At 35.6% G+C, this 26052-nt stretch overlaps 1 protein-coding gene across 4 annotated transcripts in view; it reads left to right on the top strand.

Annotated features, from left to right (window-relative positions):
• Positions 1–26052, top strand: part of LOC121370764 (dystrophin-like) — a 424499-nt gene that overhangs the window by 130809 nt on the left and 267638 nt on the right. For all 4 annotated transcript variants that reach the window (XM_041496221.1, XM_041496219.1, XM_041496220.1 and 1 more), the window contains exons 13-19: positions 3723–3867; positions 6938–7028; positions 7873–8111; positions 8704–8883; positions 12081–12347; positions 13111–13198; positions 24743–24984. In XM_041496221.1, coding sequence (XP_041352155.1) covers positions 3723–3867; positions 6938–7028; positions 7873–8111; positions 8704–8883; positions 12081–12347; positions 13111–13198; positions 24743–24984 — 1252 coding nt within the window. The remainder of the gene's footprint in view (positions 1–3722; positions 3868–6937; positions 7029–7872; positions 8112–8703; positions 8884–12080; positions 12348–13110; positions 13199–24742; positions 24985–26052) is intronic.

Genomic DNA, 26052 nt, shown 5'->3' with positions numbered 1-26052 from the left:
ACATTGATTTTTTATCTTATCGGCTATTGGACGTCAAACATATGGTCATTCTGACACTGTTTTTAAGAGGAAACCTGCTGTTGCCACATAGGCTACTCTTTTACAACAGGCAGTAAGGGATCTTTTATTTGTGCTTCCCACAGGCAGGATAGCACAAACCATGGCCTTTGTTGAACCATTTATGGATCACTGGTCAGTGCAAGTGGTTTACACCTACCCATTGAGCCTTGCGGAGCACTCACTCAGGGTTTGGAGTCAGTATCTGGATTAAAAATCCCATGCCTCGACTGGGATCTGAACCCAGTACCTACCAGCCTATAGACTGATGGCCTAACCACGACGCCACTGAGGCTGGTTCATTGGGAAAGTGCTTATAAAAGATCTCTTGCTTCTTTTTGCTAGTAGTAATCTATTTGGTAGCAGCTGGTTTCCTCTGATGAAATGTCAAAGTAACCAAATAGCTGTGCCGAAGTATCATAAAACAAATGTTTCTTTTCCTTGTAACCAGAAAGGTGGAAAAAGTGGATTTTTAAATCCATAAGCTCAGTTTGTTTTATTTTTTAAGAAAAAATGCCCCCAAAAAAAAAATTGTAAGTTTTTTTGGGGTGGGTTTTTTTTTCATTTTCTATCATCATACAATATCGTTCTCATGGATATCATTATCCCCAGTTAATTGTTTCTGCATGTATCTTTCAAACATGTACTGATCTTGTACACGACTTGCCAGATATTGGCATACAATTAAGTGTAATTGCTGGGTAATCATAAACAGCTGACAGGAAAATATCATGAGTGTATACACAACTGTGCACCTCTGTTTGGGCTTTAGCCACGCAGCTGCATCTGTTGTTTATATGGTGGAGAAAACTGGATAATTCAAAAGTTATTTTTATGTAGAAACTGAATATATGGCAGATGTATATTGAAACACATTTGGTCTGTTTTTAGGGTTGTTATTGTTTTGTGGCAGTTTGTAATGGAAAGCTTTATAGAAATTGAATATGGGACAGATTTGGTGGTAGAATCTAATATTGAAGACAATTATTATTATTACATATATTTAAAAACATTTTTTTTAATTTAACATTACTTACATGGAATGGCATATTCTTCCTGTAAATTGATCAGCTGTTATGGACATATGTGTATATGTAAGTTTAGAAACAGTTGATACCAATTCATTAATTGGCTCACTCTGTGTTTCCGATAGGGATGTCTGGTTTCTTCTTGTAGGGTTTTTGGTACTCAAAAATATATAAGTTTAATGTTATGAGTAAACTCCAAAATAATAAAATTGAACGTCTGTGGTATCAGATTTAAGAAACTACATGTAAGTTCAGTAAACATAATAAAAAAAAAAAAAAAGGGAAAAAAAGAGACAAAAGGGAAACTAATTTTTACTAAGTTGACTAGATTTCATATGAAATGCTGAAATATTTGCTGAAATATTACCTTTATTTAAGAATGGTATGGTTTTCTAAGCATTTTATGGCTCAGTTCAGCTTTTATTTAAAAAATTTTATCACCTCTGACAAACAGTTCAAAACAGTTACAGTGGCGAAGGAATGTGCCAAAAAGTGTGGGGGGGGGGGGGGGGGAGACACTTTTATTTACACCCTTTTACACTATTATAAAGCAAAATATTTGAAAAGTGACACCCCCCCCCCCCCCCGACCCCCCCCCCATTTCCTACACCAGTGAGTTAATGTTTTAAATGATGGCCTGAGCCATTAAACAGCGAAATAAATCAGTGTATAATGGGTTTTCTCACAGGAAATCCTGCAGGGGCAGTTAGGTGTATTAAAGGTTGTAGGTGATCTGCAGTCTCCAAATATCAAATGTTGACCCAGATGTTGCATACTGTGCAGTTGTTGCTGGTATCACTGTCTGTGGTTGTCACTGTGAAGCCATGTCAAGTATGATGGGAGACAGATGGGTCTTGTTATACCTAGTTTGACTGACAGTTTAATAACATGTGCCTATAGGAACCAGCTCTTGACCATCATGATGCATTGGTGTTGAATCATAACTTTTATAGTCCACGGGTTATGAAAATGTCAAACATAATGTGGTTAAATTTATTACAGTCAATTTTTACACTTAAATGTCTGTTCATTTTATTGTTCATTATTTCAGTGATTTATTGTTCGTTCGTTCGTTCGTTCATTTGTTCATTCTTCGTTCATTTGTTCATTTATTCATTCATATTTATTTATTTATAACAGAAACTGTGAGAGTAGGAAGGAAATGTTTTTATTTAATGACACACTCAACACATTTTATTTATGGTTATATGGTATTGGACATATGATTAAGGACCACACATATATTGAGGGAGGAAACCCGCTGTCACCACTTCATGGGCTACTCTTTTCTATTAGCCGCAAGGGATCTTTTATATGCACTATCTCACAGACAAAATAGCACATACCACGACCTTTGATATACCAGTCATGGTGCACTGGCTGGAGCGAGAAATAGCATAATGGGCCCACTGACCTGTGAGAGATGTCACGTTTGTATATATACTATATAATGTAGATGTCACGTTTGTATATATACTATATAATGTAGATGTATTACATACCTTTACCTGTTTAAGGTATTGGGTAATGTTAGTAGGCCTATCTATTTTTGTTTTCTGGTTTGATAAATTACAACATAACTGTTCTAGTGCAGGCCTTAAAGAGGTTTACAAACAAGAACTGTGCTACAAAGAAATGTTTTATTTAACGACACACTCAACACATTTTATTTACGGTTACATGGCGTCAGACATATGGTTAAGGACCACACAGATTTTGAGAGGAAACCTGCTGTCGCCACTTCATGGGCTACTCTTTCTGATTAGCAGCAAGGGATCTTTTATTTGCGCTTCCCACAGGCAGGATAGCACAAACCATGGCCTTTGTTGAACCAGTTATGGATCACTGGTCGGTGCAAGTGGTTTACACCTACCCATTGAGCCTTGCGGAGCATTCACTCAGGGTTTGGAGTCGGTATCTGGATTAAAAATGCCATGCCTCGACTGGGATCTGAACCCAGTACCTACCAGCCTGTTGACCGATGGCCTAACCACGACGCCACCGAGGCCGGTCCTGTGCTACATGTTGACAAAAACTGTGATAAAAATGGAACTGAAAAAAAGTTCTTTCATGTCCCAATCAGTGCCCCATTACTGGTATATCAAAAATCCCTTTGCTATTAATGAAAAAATTAAGTGGGTTTCCTCTGAGACTGTAATGTCAGAATTATCAAATATTTGACAACCAATTTCCGATGATGAATAAATCAATGTACTCTACTGGTGTCATCAAACAAAAATGTTATCTTTTATCTTTATCCTGATTTTCATGTATTATCCTGGTTTTAAGCATTATCTTGGTTTCATACATTATTTTAAATTCATGCATTATCCTCGTTTCACGAATTATCCTGGTTTCATGCATTATCCTGGATTCCTGTATTATTTTAAATTCATGCATTATCCTGGTTTTATGCATTCTCTTGCTTTCATGCAGTATTTTAAATTCATGCATTATCCTGGTTTCATGCATTATCCTGGTTTCATGCAGTATTTTGAAATCATGCAGTATCCTGGTTTCATGCATTATCCTGGTTTCATGCAATTATTTTGAATTCATGCATTATCCTGGTTTCATGCAATTATTTTGAATTCATGCATTCTCCTCGTTTGATGCTTTATCCTTCGTCTGCTCCAGATTGCAGCAGATTCTGATGGACCTTCAGCAGCAGCAGCTGGATGAGCTGGAGAAGTGGCTCACTCAGATGGAGGGATGCATCACTAACCAGGAGCCCATCGGCTCTGACTTGGAGACCATCAAACAGCAGGTGGAAGACCACAAGGTAAAGGTTCCTCTACCACAGTTCACAGTCAGTCAGAACTGGTTACATGTATGTCAACTCCTGCATAAATGAGAGTACGTGGATTACACCGCGGTGAAACGTCTCACAATCAGACCATCTGTAAAACCAGAAGTCCCTCAAAACTGGACATTTAAAAAAAATCAGTACAGAACTTAACCTCTATAAACCGGATACTTCTTAAAACTGGATATTTTACTTTGTCTTGAGGGTGTCTGTATTTTAATTTTTATTTCTCTCTCTTTTTTTAAAATACAGTGGACTCTGTACAAACCAGCATCAATTGGGACCAACAAAATATGCCGGTTTAGACAGAGTGCCGGTTTATAAATATTTCATTCAGAGTTATGGTTCTTGCCATAATTATTAAAATCGTAAATTACCAACGTAAATAAAATGTCATTATCCACAACAACCTGACTAACAGTAACAGGAATAGCCGAGACCTACGTTTTCAACCAATGAAATTAAAGATTGACAGTAGCAATCGAGATCAGGCATGGCTGGGACAGAAGTTCAGACTTGAATTGTAAAAATTACCAAAACAAAACCATAAAAATAATAATAAACACACACAAACTGAATAAACACAATTTTATTTTATTGATTAAAATCACATGAAATGGAATTACAAACTTGATAAACACAATATCATTTTAATAATTAAAATCACATAATAATTAGAATTTGAGTTCATTGTTTATTATGAATGTCACAGTCTATCGAGTGTCAGCTGAGAAAAAGTCTGTAACTGTTGATTGTGTTTTCTTTACGTGCTTCTTCAAAGCAGACTTCTCTGTCTTGGCCTCCAGGTTTAATATTGGTTGTAACAGTTCATCATCGGTTGTAGCAGCAAAGGTTTTCAGTTGTCTTAACATTTTAAGCGCATCGGCGTAAAAAAGTTCTGGTGTTGTGTCACAAGGTATGTCATCTTCATCTCCCGAACTGTCGTCTGCTGGTTTCTCCTCGGTTTTAGCAACAGGTGTAAGGGCAGTTACTAGCTGAGCTTCCCACTCTGTCGTATCCGGATTCTCTGTTGGGATGTCGTGATCAAAGTCAACAAACTCGGCCGCATTAATATCACGGGATATGGTGGCTACCAATTTAGAAAGAGGAACATCGTCGTCATCAGCATAGTCATCATCAGCATCATCGGAATCAGAAGTGACAGGAAAACCACAAACCATGAAACACTTGACAATTGTTGTTGTCTGTGTTTCCTTCCAGGCAACGTTAATCCAATTAACCGCATCCAACACTGTGATTGCCTTGCATAGTTCACTTACATTAGCGCAATCTTCCATCCGTAAAATGAGCGATCTCATCATGTGTTTTCTGCACGATATCAAGATTGACACCTGCACTCTCCCCGCTAACTTTGAACTGTTTTATGTTGAACCGAATTTTCCATGACGTCAGCCAGCCATCGGATGCTTTGAAGTCAGGTACTCCTAGCTGTTCGGCGAACTGAAGGGCTTTTTCTTTTAAAATCGGACCGGAAATTGGCAGTGTTTTGGATCTTGCCTACTTAAACCACTGATGCATTAATCCATTTAGATTTTCGAACTTTCCGCTGGATATTCGTTTTCTCTCTGCCGAAATGTTGCTTTCATACAATTGCCAGTAATGATCACCACGTTTTAGAATGTCAGATACTGTCTGCCTTCCTATCTTAAATTTCACTGCTAAATCCTTCTGTTTACATAGTGGATTCTATGAAAACTCTTCTATTAATTTAACTTTAGTCTGCAGTGAAAGTTCCGTGTGTTGCCGTTTTCTAGATCGCCCTGCCATTACTAATTCAATAAGACACGGCAAAACATGCGCCATACGTATTTATGCAGACTGCTTGACACTAAGTCGATATGAGTGAATTCATTTAGGTTTCAACACACACTAATACTAATCCAGTTGATCTAGCTGCATATTGTAATTACAAGAAGTGTGGATCATTGTTTATTAAACGTTCAAAGAAGCGCGATTATGTCATCTCACTCGGTTACAGTCGGTAGCCTAATTACTTGCAAATTGTCATCTTTGTTTAACAATTGACCAAAGGCAGACCGAACTTGCAAAATTGTGTGCCGGTATAGACAGAGCTAATTACTATGTAAACCATTCTTTTATTCTGGAATTTGCATCCGTAATCCGAAGTACACAGCTTCCGGATTAGCCAGAGTTTTGTTCCTAATAGATTAACGGTAGCTGGACGGGACTTTGATATCGTGCCGGTTTACACAGAAATCCGGATTACTCAAATGCCGGTTTGTACAGAGTCCACTGTATAGTCCATTTTTGGGGACATACATATATAATTATATTTGCTTGCACTAAAGTATTTCTGAATGGGCGATAAACTACTTGATGTACTACATGTCAATATCACTATTTTATTTACTCAAAATAATTACTCTGAATGTAGACACTGATTAGCTACAGAATTTCACAAGAGCAGTTTAGACACTGTTTAGCTACAGAATTTCACAAGAGCAGTTTATTTGCTCACCATTGATTTTCATACTGAAAGCACTGTAATAATAACAAAAAGATGATGAAAAACTATATAATTTGAAGAAAAAAAAATCAATATATATTTTACCATCTTTTTATGATTTTACAAACATTAAAACTCATTTGTCTGAAACCCACGATTTGGTACAGGTTGTTATAGCCCATGAATTGTTATTTTCTTAGGCAATATTTCAGGTTTATAGTGACAGTCGGGGGAAAAACAATTTTTTTTCTTTCTTTCTAATCTTTATTGTGAGAAGTTCTAGCTTTCTATGTTTCAGATTTCTTCTCCATATCTATGTTTACTCAGTAACATGAAGGAATGTGATTGCCTTTTAAGTTGATGTGTAACAAAAAGTTAACAGTTTGAATATATCAGAGCTTTGGCAAAATGTCACGAATGCAGTCTGATATAAAAGTTTTGTGGTTTCGAACGAGTTACATTTAATCTAGTGCTAGACATTAAGATTACGTTTTGACTGCATTAAATATATTAATTTCATTGTTAAATTCTAATGACTTTATAATATTTTCCGCACAGAAAATCCAAGTGTCACTGGAGACCCAGCAGAAAAGAGTGGACAGCTTACAGAACATGGTGGTAATAGTTGATGACACGAACACTGAGAGTGGTAAGTCAGACTTGTTTTATTGTCCTTGACCATTTACATGACAGAACATGGTGGTAATAGTTGATGACATGAAGACTGAGAGTGGTAAGTCGGACTTGTTTTATTGTCCTTGACCATGACCATGACCACCACAGAACATGGTGGTAATAGTTGATGACACTAACAATGTGAGTGGTAAGTCTGACTTGTTTTATTGTCCTTGACCATGACCATGACAGAACATGGTGGTAATAGTTGATGACACGAACACTTGACCATACCATAACCTTGACCCTTGACCTTGTGAAACACATTTTCAGGACTTTATTGATCATTGGCTCCTTATGTCTGATGGTCTGCTACAATCATTTAGGGTTTTTTGTTTCTTTTCCTCACTATTAGTATTTTTATAATGGAAGAAGAATTTAATACATACTAAACCTATATAGGCCATTTGCAGTTAGGGACGGTCCATAAATATCGATGTGCTTCACAATCCGAACAATGTTCGGAAGGGGGGGAGTGGGTAAAAGCCATGTTCGGATTGCTTTTCAGGTAAAACATCGGTCCATCGAAGGTCAATGTTTCGTACACATTATATCAATGTTTTTATGTTAGGATTAGGGGAGGGGGGAGGGGGTCCTAACATTGTTAGGATTATGAAAACCATTGACATTTATAAACCTCTCTCTCTCTCTCTCTCTCTCTCTCTCTCTCTCTCTCTCTCTCTCTCTCTCTCTCTCTCTCTCTCTCTCTCTCTCTCTCTCTCTCTCTCTCTCTCGTAACTGTTAACTTTTTCTCCTTTTTTTTCAAAATAAATATTTAATAACAAGGATTGTGTGATATCATAGTACTATGTTTGCAGTATGTGAAGCCATGGAGAAGCAGTTAGAATCACTGGGCAAAAGGTGGGCATCCATTTGTCGCTGGACAGAGAAACAGTGGATCCTGCTACAGGAAGTCCTGCTCAAGTGGCAGCATTTCAAAGACGAGCAAGACATGTTTGCTGATTGGCTAGCACAAAAAGAACAATTGTTAGGCCAAATGCGATTGGCTGATGTTTCTGACCCTGCACAGGTGGTAGCTCAGGTCAAGCATTTAAAGGTATGAATCCACTTATTTGACTTTGGAAAACTGCTCCAAATTAAGAGCCAAATCACGTTAAGAAATTTGTGCACATTCTTTTCATTTGGCTCATAATTCCTATGAGAACTTATTGCAAAAACCAATAGCACCAAACCACCTCCCCGACCATTACTGACCATGGTGCTCCCTTGCACCTAGCTGCCATTGCAGGCGGTCCTGCCTTCTCCCACCCCTCTCTTTCTATCATGGATGGGAAGAAGAGTTGTGACAGGTGGGTGCTATAACAGCTTGTTCTGACTGTGCATGTAAAACCGAAGACAAGTCAAGTCATTTGACACATTTGGAAAAAGGCATTTAGAATGTTAAATATTTATTATCTGAGACTGGGTTAATGCAAACAAACACTTTAAAAACAAAGTTGATAAATATATTCCTCTGAAAATCTATTTAAAAAATTGATGTCTGCATTTAGGAGATGGCAGAGGAATACTAATGTACAAATAACATGATTTTTATGGGTGTGAAAATGTTGATTAATGTGAATTGTCCGTAGATGACTTTTTTCTGTTTAATCCTTTCATACCTGGTGTCATACATGTATTTATTTCAGTCTATTGAGAAAGATATGGTGGTGCAAGTCCAGCGATTCGATGAGCTTAACGAATGTGGACAGCAGATTGTGCAGTATGTCGACAACCAGTCGGCAATAGACAAAATATCCTCTCAGCTTGAAGAGTTCCAGGAAAGATGGGAGCACCTCGTATTGCAGATGGAATACCAAAGCAAAGAGGTTATTACACAAATATTATCTAATATTTAAAGTTGTGCAGTCACCTTTTAATAATTTTGTTTTTATTTTTTATTTTTTAACGACACACTCAACACATTTTATTGATGGTTATATGGCATCAGACATATGTTATGGTTAAGGACCACACAAATATTGAGAGAGGAAACCCACTGTCGCCACTTCATGAGCCACTCTTTCCGATTAGCAGCAAGGGATTTTTTATGTGCACCATCCCACAGACAGGGTAGTACATACCTCGGCCTTTGATATACAAGTCGTGGTGCACTGGCTGGAACAAGAAATAGCCCAATGGGCCAACCGACGGGGATCGATCCCACACCAACCACACATCGAGCGAGCACTGTACCACTGGGCTACGTCCCGTCCCTCACCTTTTAATAAGTTACTAATGCAGAATACAATTAACAACTGCAGCTTTAATATATTTTCAGCAAAATTAATTCAAGGCCAGTAGATCTTTTTGTCACTTTTTGTCCGTGTTCTATTATGTTAGCTAGTTTTCTTCACAGATGATCTTTAAACATTGTTTCAATAAGTTTTGACAAATGAAGCACACAAAAATTATAAAAGCGGAAGATTTTTTTATTTTATACCATATATTAAAAACCCATTAAAAGTATCTACTGGCCCTTACTTTATTTTGTTGAGTATACAGTGAAACCCCTCAAAACCAAACACCCTTGGGACCAAGTAAAAAATCTGGTTTTCATAGGTATCTGGCATAGAGAGGTTCTGTTTTGTATTGTTATTAAAACAGAGACAGTGAAAAACATCTGATTTTGAGGGAATTCTTGTTTACAAAAGGTCAGGTTTTGGAAGGTTCATGGTCCAGTCCCTTTTTTAAAATAAATATTTATTGTCCCAGATCATATAGCAGTGTTGGGGTTGGGAGCCCCAAATCACTGCTTTACATATTATATATCCATGTTCTAAGCGAAATATGTTAAAAATAACAACTAATAGAACTTGATTCAGACTAGTTAACTGTTGCTGTTTATGAAGCACTGTTAGTGTTTTCTAGTTAACTGTTGCTGTTTATGAAACACTGTTGGTGTTCTCTAGTTAACTGTTGCTGTTTATGAAACACTGTTAGTGTTTTCTAGTTAACTGTTTCTGTTTATGAAGCACTGTTAGTGTTTTCTAGTTAACTGGTGCTGTTTATGAAGCACTGGTGGTGTTCTCTAGTTAACTGTTGCCGTTTATGAAACACTGTTGGTGTTCTCTAGTTAACTGTTGCTGTTTATGAAACACTGTTAGTGTTTTCTGGTTAACTGTTTCTGTTTATGAAGCACTGTTAGTGTTTTCTAGTTAACTGGTGCTGTATGAAGCACTGGTGGTGTTCTCTAGTTAACTGTTGCTGTTTATGAAGCACTGTTAGTGTTTTCTAGTTAACTGGTGCTGTTTATGAAGCACTGTTAGTGTTTTTTGGTTAACTGGTGCTGTTTATGAAGCACTGTTAGTGTTTTCTAGTTAACTGTTGCTGTTTATGAAGCACTGTTAGTGTTCTCTAGTTAACTGTTGCTGTTTATGAAGCACTGTTAGTGTTTTCTAGTTAACTGGTGCTGTTTATGAAGCACTGGTGGTTTATTCTAGTTAACTGGTGCTGTTTATGAAGCACTGTTGGTGTTCTCTAGTTAACTGTTGCTGTTTATGAAGCACTGTTAGTGTTTTCTAGTTAATTGTTGCTGTTTATGAAGCACTGTTAGTGTTTTCTAGTTAACTGTTGCTGTTTATGAAGCACTGGTGGTGTTCTCTAGTTAACTGGTGCTGTTTATGAAGCACTGTTAGTGTTTTCTAGTTAACTGTTGCTGTTTATGAAGCACTGTTAGTGTTTTCTGGTTAACTGGTGCTGTTTATGAAGCACTGTTAGTGTTTTCTGGTTAACTGGTGCTGTTTATGAAGCACTGTTAGTGTTTTCTGGTTAACTGGTGCTGTTTATGAAGCACTGTTAGTGTTTTCTAGTTAACTGTTTCTGTTTATTAAGCACTGTTAGTGTTTTCTAGTTAACTGGTGCTGTTTATGAAGCACTGGTGGTGTATTCTAGTTAACTGGTGCTGTTTATGAAGCACTGTTGGTGTCCTCTAGTTAACTGTTGCTGTTTATGAAGCACTGTTAGTGTTTTCTGGTTAACTGTTTCTGTTTATGAAGCACTGATGGTGTATTCTAGTTAACTAATGCTGTTTATGAAACACTGTTGGTGTTTTCTAGTTAACTGTTCGGCGCTGTCTTGTGCATTATAGTTAATTTGATACAGAAAGCTGAATGACAATAACAGATCAGGTATTTATTTGACATTGCAATATGTTGCAGTTGAGGTTCCTCACTGCTACCGAAGCGTGAAATTACCCACCTTTATAGCACTCTTTGATCGGCTCAAACAGGTGCTGAATGCTTTAAATAGATAAATTTAGTAACTTTTCCCTCAATTATTTTGATAAGCTTAATATCCATTATGAAGTTAGATGTGGTTTGGCTTGATAAATACAAGATTATGTTTGTCTTAACTTTGTTACATGTAACTTACCCAGTCATGAACTTATTAATAATTTGTGATAGATGCCATTTTGTAAGAAAATCCAACATTTGACAGTAGGGCCAGTTGCAGCCATGAAAAAATAAACCCTGTTAAATAAGATATTTAAATATTTACACAGAATAAAGCAATAATAAGAAGAAGAAAAAATTAACAATGTGCACTGAAACAAAAAGTAACAATATATATGATCACTGCATGCTCCCTCAACAAGCTCAGCAAGTACTATGCTTAACGTTGCAACAAAATAAATCACCTGTGATGACTCATGCCAGAACATGTATTTATGACAGGTGTCTTTAAAAATAGTTAACTGTGATTAGCACAGTAAATCTTCACCTTATCATATCAATATATACTTGCAAACTAAAGTTTCCTGTGCATGTCTTGCACAAGATGCATGTATGTGTCTAAAGGAAAAATCTAACCGTTTTCAAGAAATTATTTATTGGTCATTGGTAAACATGAGAGGATTTCCACAATTATAGTGTTTCCACATCGGTCCTAAATTTTAACCATTTTTTAAAAGTTTTCTGTTGGTCGAGACCATTTTACTTGGGGAAAAGGAATGTTTTTGTGGGGGTTTTTTGCTTTATATCTTAAAAATTAATTACATTAATAACAGTATGCAAATTCTTCACAGATTGCCAACTCGGGAGTTGATCTCAGCAAGATTGAGGAAGAAACGATGATGACGGAGGTCTCTGAGGAAGCCCGGTTGATGAAGTTGCCGGCGACCTCCACGAAGAAACGTAAAGTGGAGTCGGCCCACCAGATCCAGTTTGACCTCGACTCAAAGAGACTCTCTGAGTGGTTTGACAAGGTCGAGTCCAACCTCGAGCTGCTGGTGTGTGACTCCATCTCACCCCAGGAACAGTTCACGGTCGAGGAACAGCTTGTCTTGGTGCAGGTCGGTTCACATGTTAACTCTTCTGGGGGTGTAAAAAAATAAAAAGTTTATTTTATTTAACAACACCACTAGAGCACATTGTTCTATTAATCATCGGCTATTGGATGGCAAACATTTGGTAATTTGAACATTTAGTCTTACAGAGGAAACATGTTACTTTTTTCCATTAGTAGCAAGAGATCTTTTATATGCACCATATCACTGACAGGATATATCATACCATGGGCCTTTGATATACTAGTTGTGTACTGGCTGGAGTGAAAAATAACCATGGGCCCACTAACGGGAATCGATCCCAGCCCCAAGTTCAGCTAGCAAACATTTCGCTAATGATTTGCAAACTATTTGATTGATTCCCGGCTTCACCATTTGGTTTAAAGTGAAGTGCATAAAATAGTTTAGTAGACATTTTTGGATGAACTCGGCCCTGATATTCACCAAGTTGAGACTGGTCCTCCATTTTTGATTAACACACACTTTGTTTCACTAAACCATTGGCATAGCCAGAATTTTATATTGTAGTGGCACACTGTCTATGAGTCTGTTAATTCCCACATTTATATATGTTATGGGGCAACAGACAAATATAAAACAGGGGAGGGGGGCGCGGAGGTGTGACTGGGAAGACCATGAGCCCAACCTCCACCCGACACCCGGCTACGCCAGTGCTATAAAAAAAAATTGTGTTTTATAATATTATTTATAACCAGTGTGCTTAGAAGTTGTTGAATATGATACTAACCTGCAGACATATCTTTTACAGGATACAGAGAATGATGTCACAGCTCACACAAATCAAGTTTACGATGTGCTTAAATTAGGAAAAACTGTTGCATCAGAACTGAAAATTTGTAAGTGCTTTCTTTTTTTATCATGTTGTTAACTTGCCAGAACTGTAAAGTCTGTAAATTTATTAAATGATAATTCAGTGAAGCAGATTCATTTATTGCTTCAGTGATAACCAGGTTTGTTGCAATATAGTGTACGTTATTAAGAAGTGCAGCTGGCAAGTTTTAGGAGTTAGGGCCTCATTCTCAAAGGTCTCTTAGGCTCTGCTAGACAACAAAGCATCCTTTTTGCAAGTATTTTAGCATTGCACTGCGAGATCGCAAAGTTGCGAGAGTTTAGTGAATTAGGCCCCAGGTCAGGTGAATGAAAACGTTAGTTTTGTTAACTTTTATTACAGGCATCAAAATAAGTCATGGACAGTCATTCAGTATACCAGGAGGTTGTGACATATCTATAAAGTCGAAAACAGCACTTCATTCTTTATGAAATGTTATTAAACAAAAACAACAACATTTAAAGCTTGATAAATTATATGTTTTATTCAAATATAAGGTACACATGCAATTATAAGTCAATAAGACCAGTTGCAAATGAATAAAAAGTTAAATGGATTTGAAATAGTAAAACTAATGGCAATTCTAAGCAAGGTACATAATGTCATTATACATGTAGGTTACCAAGTGTATTTTCTACTAACATGTACACTGTACATGGCTTACCATTCATTATACTTCCTATATAAATTACCAAGTGTGTATTTTCTAGTAACATGTACATGGCTTACCATTCATTATACTTCCTATATAAATTACCAAGTGTATATTTTCTAGTAACATGTACATGACTTACCATTCATTATACTTCCTATATAAATTACCAAGTGTGTATGTTCTAGTAACATGTACATGGCTTACCATTCATTATACTTCCTATATAAATTACCAAGTGTGTATGTTCTAGTAACATGTACATGGCTTACCATTCATTATACTTCCTATATAAATTACCAAGTGTATATTTTCTAGTAACATGTACATGGCTTACCATTCATTATACTTCCTATATAAATTACCAAGTGTGTATTTTCTAGTAACTGGTACATGGGTTACCACACACAATGCTTCCTATATAGGTTACCAAGTGTGTATTTTCTAGTAACTGGTACATGGAGGTTACCAAGTGTGTATTTTCTAGTAACTGGTACATGGAGGTTACCAAGTGTGTATTTTCTAGTAACTGGTACATGGGTTACCACACACAATGCTTCCTATATAGGTTACCAAATGTGTATTTTCTAGTAACTGGTACATGGAGGTTACCAAGTGTGTATTTTCTAGTAACTGGTACATGGAGGTTACCAAGTGTGTATTTTCTAGTAACTGGTACATGGGTTACCACACACAATGCTTCCTATATAGGTTACCAAGTGTGTATTTTCTAGTAACTGGTACATGGAGGTTACCAAGTGTGTATTTTCTAGTAACATGTACATGGCTTACCATTCATTATACTTTCTATATAAATTACCAAGTGTGTATTTTCTAGTAACTGGTACATGGAGGTTACCAAGTGTGTATTTTCTAGTAACTGGTACATGGAGGTTACCAAGTGTGTATTTTCTAGTAACATGTACATGGCTTACCATTCATTATAATTCCTATATAAATTACCAAGTATGTATTTTCTAGTAACATGTACTTGGCTTACCATTCATTATACTTCCTATATAAATTACAAAGTGTGTATTTTCTAGTAACATGTACATGGCTTACCATTCATTATACTTCCTATATAAATTACCAAGTGTGTATTTTCTAGTAACATGTACATGGCTTACCATTCATTATACTTCCTATATGAATTACCAAGTGTGTATTTTCTAGTAACATGTACTTGGCTTACCATTGATTATACTTTCTATATAAATTACCAAGTGTGTATTTTCTAGTAACTGGTACATGGAGGTTACTAAGTGTGTATTTTCTAGTAACTGGTACATGGAGGTTACCAAGTGTGTATTTTCTAGTAACATGTACATGGCTTACCATTCATTATACTTCCTATATAAATTACCAAGTGTGTATTTTCTAGTAACATGTACATGGCTTACCATTCATTATACTTCCTATATAAATTACCAAGTGTGTATTTTCTAGTAACATGTACATGGCTTACCATTCATTATACTTTCTATATAAATTACCAAGTGTGTATTTTCTAGTAACATGTACATGGCTTACCATTCATTATACTTCCTATATAAATTACCAAGTGTGTATTTTCTAGTAACTGGTACACTGTACATGGCTTACCATTCATTATACTTCCTATATAGGTTACCAAGTGTGTATTTTCTAGTAACTGGTACATGGGTTACCACACACAATGCTTCCTATATAGGTTACCAAGTGTGTATTTTCTAGTAACTGGTACATGGGTTACCAAGTTTGTATTTTCTAGTAACTGGTACATGGAGGTTACCAAGTGTGTATTTTCTAGTAACTGGTACATGGAGGTTACCAAGTGTGTATTTTCTAGCAACTGGTACATGGAGGTTACCAAGTGTGTATTTTCTAGTAACATGTACATGGCTTACCATTCATTATACTTCCTATATAAATTACCAAGTGTGTATTTTCTAGTAACTGGTACATGGGTTACCATTCATTATACTTTCTATATAAATTACCTAATGTGTATTTTCTAGTAACATGTACATGGCTTACCATTCATTATACTTTCTATATAAATTACCAAGTGTGTATTTTCTAGTAACTGGTACATGGGTTACCACACACAATGCTTCCTATATAGGTTACCAAGTGTGTATTTTCTAGTAACTGGTACATGGAGGTTACAAAGTGTGTATTTTCTAGTAACTGGTACATAGAGGTTACCAAGTGTGTATTTTCTAGTAACATGTACATGGCTTACCATTCATTATACTTCCTATATAAATTACCAAGTATGTATTTTCTAGTAACATGTACTTGGCTTACCATTCATTATACTTCCTATATAAATTACCAAGTGTGTATTTTCTAGTAACATGTACATGGCTTACCATTCATTATACTTTCTATATAAATTACCAAGTGTGTATTTTCTAGTAACATGTACATGGCTTACCATTCATTATACTTCCTATATAGGTTACCAAGTGTGTATTTTCTAGTAACTGGTACATGGGTTACCACACACAATGCTTCCTATATAGGTTACCAAGTGTGTATTTTCTAGTAACTGGTACATGGGTTACCACACACAATGCTTCCTATATAGGTTACCAAGTGTGTATTTTCTAGTAACTGGTACATGGGTTACCACACACAATGCTTCCTATATAGGTTACCAAGTGTGTATTTTCTAGTAACTGGTACATGCGTTACCACACACAATGCTTCCTATATAGGTTACCAAGTGTGTATTTTCTAGTAACTGGTACATGGAGGTTACCAAGTGTGTCTTTTCTAGTAACTGGTACATTCAGGTTACCAAGTGTGTATTTTCTAGTAACTGGTACGTGGAGGTTACCAAATGTGTATTTTCTAGTAACATGTACATGGCTTACCATTCATTATACTTCCTATATAAATTACCAAGTGTGTATTTTCTAGTAACATGTACATGGCTTACCATTCATTATACTTCCTATATAAATTACCAAGTGTGTATTTTCTAGTAACATGTACTTGGCTTACCATTCATTATACTTTCTATTTAAATTACCAAGTGTGTATTTTCTAGTAACATGTACATGGCTTACCATTGATTATACTTTCTATATAAATTACCAAGTGTGTATTTTTTAGTAACTGGTATACTGTACATGGCTTACCATTCATTATACTTCCTATATAAATTACCAAGTGTGTATTTTCTAGTAACTGGTACATGGGTTACCACACACAATGCTTCCTATATAGGTTACCAAGTGTGTATTTTCTAGTAACTGGTACATGGAGGTTACCAAGTGTGTATTTTCTAGTAACTGGTACATGGAGGTTACCAAGTGTGTATTTTCTAGTAACTGGTACATGGAGGTTACCAAGTGTGTATTTTCTAGTAACATGTACATGGCTTACCATTCATTATACTTCCTATATAAATTACCAAGTGTGTATTTTCTAGTAACATGTACATGGCTTACCATTCATTATACTTCCTATATAAATTACCAAGTGTGTATTTTCTAGTAACATGTACTTGGCTTACCATTCATTATACTTTCTATATAAATTACCAAGTGTGTATTTTCTAGTAACATGTACATGGCTTACCATTCATTATACTTTCTATATAAATTACCAAGTGTGTATTTTCTAGTAACTGGTATACTGTACATGGCTTACCATTCATTATACTTCCTATATAAATTACCAAGTGTGTATTTTCTAGTAACTGGTACATGGGTTACCACACACAATGCTTCCTATATAGGTTACCAAGTGTGTATTTTCTAGTAACTGGTACATGGAGGTTACCAAGTGTGTATTTTCTAGTAACATGTACATGGCTTACCATTCATTATACTTTCTATATAAATTACCAAGTGTGTATTTTCTAGTAACTGGTACACTGTACATGGCTTACCATTCATTATACTTCCTATATAGGTTACCAAGTGTGTATTTTCTAGTAACTGGTACATGGAGGTTACCAAGTGTGTATTTTCTAGTAACTGGTACATGGAGGTTACCAAGTGTGTATTTTCTAGTAACATGTACATGGCTTACCATTCATTATACTTCCTATATAGGTTACCAAGTGTGTATTTTCTAGTAAGTGGTACATGGGTTACCACACACAATGCTTCCTATATAGGTTACCAAGTGTGTATTTTCTAGTAACTGGTACATGGAGGTTACCAAGTGTGTATTTTCTAGTAACTGGTACATGGAGGTTACCAAGTGTGTATTTTCTAGTAACTGGTACATGGGTTACCACACATAATGCTTCCTATATAGGTTACCAAGTGTGTATTTTCTAGTAACTGGTACATGGAGGTTACCAAGTGGTTTTTTTCTAGTAACATGTACATGGCTTACCATTCATTATACTTTCTATATAAATTACCAAGTGTGTATTTTCTAGTAACTGGTACATGGGTTACCATTCATTATACTTCCTATATAGGTTACCAAGTGTGTATTTTCTAGTAACTGGTACATGGGTTACCACACACAATGCTTCCTATATAGGTTACCAAGTGTATATTTTCTAGTAACTGGTACATGGGTTACCACACACAATGCTTCCTATATAGGTTACCAAGTGTGTATTTTCTAGTAACTGGTACATGGGTTACCACACACAATGCTTCCTATATAGGTTACCAAGTGTGTATTTTCTAGTAACTGGTACATGGGTTACCAAGTTTGTATTTTCTAGTAACTGGTACATGGAGGTTACCAAGTGTGTATTTTCTAGCAACTGGTACATGGAGGTTACCAAGTGTGTATTTTCTAGTAACATGTACATGGCTTACCATTCATTATACTTCCTATATAAATTACCAAGTGTGTATTTTCTAGTAACTGGTACATGGGTTACCATTCATTATACTTTCTATATAAATTACCTAATGTGTATTTTCTAGTAACATGTACATGGCTTACCATTCATTATACTTTCTATATAAATTACCAAGTGTGTATTTTCTAGTAACTGGTACATGGGTTACCACACACAATGCTTCCTATATAGGTTACCAAGTGTGTATTTTCTAGTAACTGGTACATGGAGGTTACCAAGTATGTATTTTCTAGTAACTGGTACATGGAGGTTACCAAGTGTGTATTTTCTAGTAACTGGTACATGGAGGTTACCAAGTGTGTATTTTCTAGTAACTGGTACATGGAGGTTACCAAGTGTGTATTTTCTAGTAACATGTACATGGCTTACCATTCATTATACTTCCTATATAAATTACCAAGTATGTATTTTCTAGTAACATGTACTTGGCTTACCATTCATTATACTTCCTATATAAATTACCAAGTGTGTATTTTCTAGTAACATGTACATGGCTTACCATTCATTATACTTTCTATATAAATTACCAAGTGTGTATTTTCTAGTAACATGTACATGGCTTACCATTCATTATACTTCCTATATAGGTTACCAAGTGTGTATTTTCTAGTAACTGGTACATGGGTTACCACACACAATGCTTCCTATATAGGTTACCAAGTGTGTATTTTCTAGTAACTGGTACATGGGTTACCACACACAATGCTTCCTATATAGGTTACCAAGTGTGTATTTTCTAGTAACTGGTACATGGGTTACCACACACAATGCTTCCTATATAGGTTACCAAGTGTGTATTTTCTAGTAACTGGTACATGCGTTACCACACACAATGCTTCCTATATAGGTTACCAAGTGTGTATTTTCTAGTAACTGGTACATGGAGGTTACCAAGTGTGTCTTTTCTAGTAACTGGTACATTCAGGTTACCAAGTGTGTATTTTCTAGTAACTGGTACGTGGAGGTTACCAAATGTGTATTTTCTAGTAACATGTACATGGCTTACCATTCATTATACTTCCTATATAAATTACCAAGTGTGTATTTTCTAGTAACATGTACATGGCTTACCATTCATTATACTTCCTATATAAATTACCAAGTGTGTATTTTCTAGTAACATGTACTTGGCTTACCATTCATTATACTTTCTATTTAAATTACCAAGTGTGTATTTTCTAGTAACATGTACATGGCTTACCATTGATTATACTTTCTATATAAATTACCAAGTGTGTATTTTTTAGTAACTGGTATACTGTACATGGCTTACCATTCATTATACTTCCTATATAAATTACCAAGTGTGTATTTTCTAGTAACTGGTACATGGGTTACCACACACAATGCTTCCTATATAGGTTACCAAGTGTGTATTTTCTAATAACTGGTACATGGAGGTTACCAAGTGTGTATTTTCTAGTAACATGTACATGGCTTACCATTCATTATACTTTCTATATAAATTACCAAGTGTGTATTTTCTAGTAACTGGTACACTGTACATGGCTTACCATTCATTATACTTCCTATATAGGTTACCAAGTGTGTATTTTCTAGTAACTGGTACATGGAGGTTACCAAGTGTGTATTTTCTAGTAACTGGTACATGGGTTACCACACACAATGCTTCCTATATAGGTTACCAAGTGTGTATTTTCTAGTAACTGGTACATGGAGGTTACCAAGTATGTATTTTCTAGTAACTGGTACATGGAGGTTACCAAGTGTGTATTTTCTAGTAACATGTACATGGCTTACCATTCATTATACTTCCTATATAAATTACCAAGTGTGTATTTTCTAGTAACATGTACATGGCTTACCATTCATTATACTTCCTATATAAATTACCAAGTGTGTATTTTCTAGTAACATGTACATGGCTTACTATTCATTATACTTCCTATATAAATTACCAAGTGTGTATTTTCTAGTAACATGTACTTGGCTTACCATTCATTATACTTTCTATATAAATTACCAAGTGTGTATTTTCTAGTAACATGTACATGGCTTACCATTCATTATACTTTCTATATAAATTACCAAGTGTGTATTTTCTAGTAACTGGTATACTGTACATGGCTTACCATTCATTATACTTCCTATATAAATTACCAAGTGTGTATTTTCTAGTAACTGGTACATGGGTTACCACACACAATGCTTCCTATATAGGTTACCAAGTGTGTATTTTCTAGTAACTGGTACATGGAGGTTACCAAGTGTGTATTTTCTAGTAACATGTACATGGCTTACCATTCATTATACTTTCTATATAAATTACCAAGTGTGTATTTTCTAGTAACTGGTACACTGTACATGGCTTACCATTCATTATACTTCCTATATAGGTTACCAAGTGTGTATTTTCTAGTAACTGGTACATGGAGGTTACCAAGTGTGTATTTTCTAGTAACTGGTACATGGAGGTTACCAAGTGTGTATTTTCTAGTAACATGTACATGGCTTACCATTCATTATACTTCCTATATAGGTTACCAAGTGTGTATTTTCTAGTAAGTGGTACATGGGTTACCACACACAATGCTTCCTATATAGGTTACCAAGTGTGTATTTTCTAGTAACTGGTACATGGAGGTTACCAAGTGTGTATTTTCTAGTAACTGGTACATGGAGGTTACCAAGTGTGTATTTTCTAGTAACTGGTACATGGGTTACCACACATAATGCTTCCTATATAGGTTACCAAGTGTGTATTTTCTAGTAACTGGTACATGGAGGTTACCAAGTGTTTTTTTTCTAGTAACATGTACATGGCTTACCATTCATTATACTTTCTATATAAATTACCAAGTGTGTATTTTCTAGTAACTGGTACATGGGTTACCACACACAATGCTTCCTATATAGGTTTCCAAGTGTGTATTTTCTAGTAACTGGTACATGGAGGTTACCAAGTGTGTATTTCTAGTAACTGGTACATGGAGGTTACCAAGTGTGTATTTTCTAGCAACTGGTACATGGAGGTTACCAAGTGTGTATTTTCTAGTAACATGTACATGGCTTACCATTCATTATACTTCCTATATAAATTACCAAGTGTGTATTTTCTAGTAACTGGTACATGGGTTACCATTCATTATACTTTCTATATAAATTACCTAATGTGTATTTTCTAGTAACATGTACATGGCTTACCATTCATTATACTTTCTATATAAATTACCAAGTGTGTATTTTCTAGTAACTGGTACATGGGTTACCACACACAATGCTTCCTATATAGGTTACCAAGTGTGTATTTTCTAGTAACTGGTACATGGAGGTTACCAAGTATGTATTTTCTAGTAACTGGTACATGGAGGTTACCAAGTGTGTATTTTCTAGTAACTGGTACATGGAGGTTACCAAGTGTGTATTTTCTAGTAACTGGTACATGGAGGTTACCAAGTGTGTATTTTCTAGTAACATGTACATGGCTTACCATTCATTATACTTCCTATATAAATTACCAAGTATGTATTTTCTAGTAACATGTACTTGGCTTACCATTCATTATACTTCCTATATAAATTACCAAGTGTGTATTTTCTAGTAACATGTACATGGCTTACCATTCATTATACTTTCTATATAAATTACCAAGTGTGTATTTTCTAGTAATATGTACATGGCTTACCATTCATTATACTTCCTATATAGGTTACCAAGTGTGTATTTTCTAGTAACTGGTACATGGGTTACCACACACAATGCTTCCTATATAGGTTACCAAGTGTGTATTTTCTAGTAACTGGTACATGGGTTACCACACACAATGCTTCCTATATAGGTTACCAAGTGTGTATTTTCTAGTAACTGGTACATGGGTTACCACACACAATGCTTCCTATATAGGTTACCAAGTGTGTATTTTCTAGTAACTGGTACATGCGTTACCACACACAATGCTTCCTATATAGGTTACCAAGTGTGTATTTTCTAGTAACTGGTACATGGAGGTTACCAAGTGTGTCTTTTCTAGTAACTGGTACATTCAGGTTACCAAGTGTGTATTTTCTAGTAACTGGTACGTGGAGGTTACCAAATGTGTATTTTCTAGTAACATGTACATGGCTTACCATTCATTATACTTCCTATATAAATTACCAAGTGTGTATTTTCTAGTAACATGTACATGGCTTACCATTCATTATACTTCCTATATAAATTACCAAGTGTGTATTTTCTAGTAACATGTACTTGGCTTACCATTCATTATACTTTCTATTTAAATTACCAAGTGTGTATTTTCTAGTAACATGTACATGGCTTACCATTGATTATACTTTCTATATAAATTACCAAGTGTGTATTTTTTAGTAACTGGTATACTGTACATGGCTTACCATTCATTATACTTCCTATATAAATTACCAAGTGTGTATTTTCTAGTAACTGGTACATGGGTTACCACACACAATGCTTCCTATATAGGTTACCAAGTGTGTATTTTCTAGTAACTGGTACATGGAGGTTACCAAGTGTGTATTTTCTAGTAACATGTACATGGCTTACCATTCATTATACTTTCTATATAAATTACCAAGTGTGTATTTTCTAGTAACTGGTACACTGTACATGGCTTACCATTCATTATACTTCCTATATAGGTTACCAAGTGTGTATTTTCTAGTAACTGGTACATGGAGGTTACCAAGTGTGTATTTTCTAGTAACATGTACATGGCTTACTATTCATTATACTTCCTATATAAATTACCAAGTGTGTATTTTCTAGTAACATGTACATGGCTTACCATTCATTATACTTTCTATATAAATTACCAAGTGTGTATTTTCTAGTAACTGGTATACTGTACATGGCTTACCATTCATTATACTTCCTATATAAATTACCAAGTGTGTATTTTCTAGTAACTGGTACATGGGTTACCACACACAATGCTTCCTATATAGGTTACCAAGTGTGTATTTTCTAGTAACTGGTACATGGAGGTTACCAAGTGTGTATTTTCTAGTAACATGTACATGGCTTACCATTCATTATACTTTCTATATAAATTACCAAGTGTGTATTTTCTAGTAACTGGTACACTGTACATGGCTTACCATTCATTATACTTCCTATATAGGTTACCAAGTGTGTATTTTCTAGTAACTGGTACATGGAGGTTACCAAGTGTGTATTTTCTAGTAACTGGTACATGGAGGTTACCAAGTGTGTATTTTCTAGTAACATGTACATGGCTTACCATTCATTATACTTCCTATATAGGTTACCAAGTGTGTATTTTCTAGTAAGTGGTACATGGGTTACCACACACAATGCTTCCTATATAGGTTACCAAGTGTGTATTTTCTAGTAACTGGTACATGGAGGTTACCAAGTGTGTATTTTCTAGTAACTGGTACATGGAGGTTACCAAGTGTGTATTTTCTAGTAACTGGTACATGGGTTACCACACATAATGCTTCCTATATAGGTTACCAAGTGTGTATTTTCTAGTAACTGGTACATGGAGGTTACCAAGTGTTTTTTTTCTAGTAACATGTACATGGCTTACCATTCATTATACTTTCTATATAAATTACCAAGTGTGTATTTTCTAGTAACTGGTACATGGGTTACCACACACAATGCTTCCTATATAGGTTTCCAAGTGTGTATTTTCTAGTAACTGGTACATGGAGGTTACCAAGTGTGTATTTCTAGTAACTGGTACATGGAGGTTACCAAGTGTGTATTTTCTAGCAACTGGTACATGGAGGTTACCAAGTGTGTATTTTCTAGTAACATGTACATGGCTTACCATTCATTATACTTTCTATATAAATTACCAAGTGTGTATTTTCTAGTAACAGGTACATGGCTTACCATTCATTATACTTTCTATATAAATTACCAAGTGTGTATTTTCTAGTAACTGGTACATGGAGGTTACCAAGTGTGTATTTTCTAGTAACTGGTACATGGAGGTTACCAAGTGTGTATTTTCTAGTAACTGGTACATGGAGGTTACCAAGTGTGTATTTTCTAGTAACTGGTACATGGGTTACCACACATGTCTGTTTTTAAAATATTAAATGTTATTTCTGTTTCAGCGGGTTGCCCAAACGACAGTGTGTTGGCCGTCACACACAAATTGGAGAACCGGTGGGAGGAGATCAACAAACTGCTGTCACAGACCCAGAACAAGGTGGACATGAACATAGAAACGAAGAAATTCTACGGGGAACTTTCGAGCCTGCAGGAGCTCATTGTCAGCTACGAGAAGTGGATGAGCACCGTGGAGGAGATCGCCGAGGAAACATCCAGCATCAGCAGGCAGCTCGATCAGTGCAAGGTAAATATGAGTTAATAGACCTATAGGGTGTATACTACCAAATCAAATCCCATAGATGACAATAGTTACATATGTGGCTAAAACTCCTACCTACAGCGTATTAATCAACATAAAGACCACAGATATAAATACTAAAATGTACTGCTACCCTTAAAGTGAATCAGAAAAAAATGGGAGTCAAGCTGCTAATTTCAGAGATAACAGGTAGGGTCTATAACTACCCTAATTATGCACAAAATTTTAGTACTTTTTTTTTAGCAGGTACATCATACATGTTTTAAGCACAAGGCTACTTGATACAATGGTATTAGATGAAATATATTTTCATACATTTTTTGCCCAGGACTTGTGGTGTTAACGTCTCTATCAAAAGTTGGGTGCACCTTGAACTTTGACTCAGCCGGAAGTTGTTTGGTTTAGTACTACCTATATCACATTCCATTTACACATGCGCTAGTTCCTAACAACTTATAGACGCTATCAAGGAACTTACGTAAGTTTATGCAACAGAACACGTTGAGGGGCATTGGAAGATTTTATACATTCATGGGCTGTTTGTTGCCACAGTTTCACATCTCCTATGAAGCTACTCACGATGCTCATGACAGCTGTCTGTACCGACTTTCATAGTGCCAAATTGCATGCATGTAGTCTAATTCAGTAAGGAACGTTATGTACAGATGTAATTTGAAATAGGTTTATTGAAAAAGTGAAAAATCTGGAAATTTCTGGAATGCCAGATTATAGAGTGATCCCAAAAATATTTTCGTTTTTGTTGTGTGATGAAAAGTTAATAATAGTCGCACTTGTTTTTAAGACCAGTAAAAGTTTCTCAATTTTTTTTCTTTCTTTTTTAAATCCCCAAACAGTTTTGTTTAGCCTTTACGAAGCAAAAAACAAAAGGGTAAGACATTTCCAAAGGCGGCAGCAGTGATGACAGCATCGATTTTTGCATTAAAAGTTTCACATTTAGATCTTAGATCAGTTTTTTACAAACTATGAGTCATAGATCAATGAAACTCTGTTTTTGGTTTATTGTTGCACTGTGATGTTAATCATTGTGTACCA

The sequence above is a fragment of the Gigantopelta aegis genome, chromosome 4 (genome assembly GCF_016097555.1).
Source record: "Gigantopelta aegis isolate Gae_Host chromosome 4, Gae_host_genome, whole genome shotgun sequence".
Classification (NCBI taxonomy): Eukaryota; Metazoa; Mollusca; class Gastropoda; order Neomphalida; family Peltospiridae; genus Gigantopelta; species Gigantopelta aegis.
Note: the sequence above shows the minus strand (reverse complement) of the source record. Positions and strands in the feature narration are given on the sequence as shown.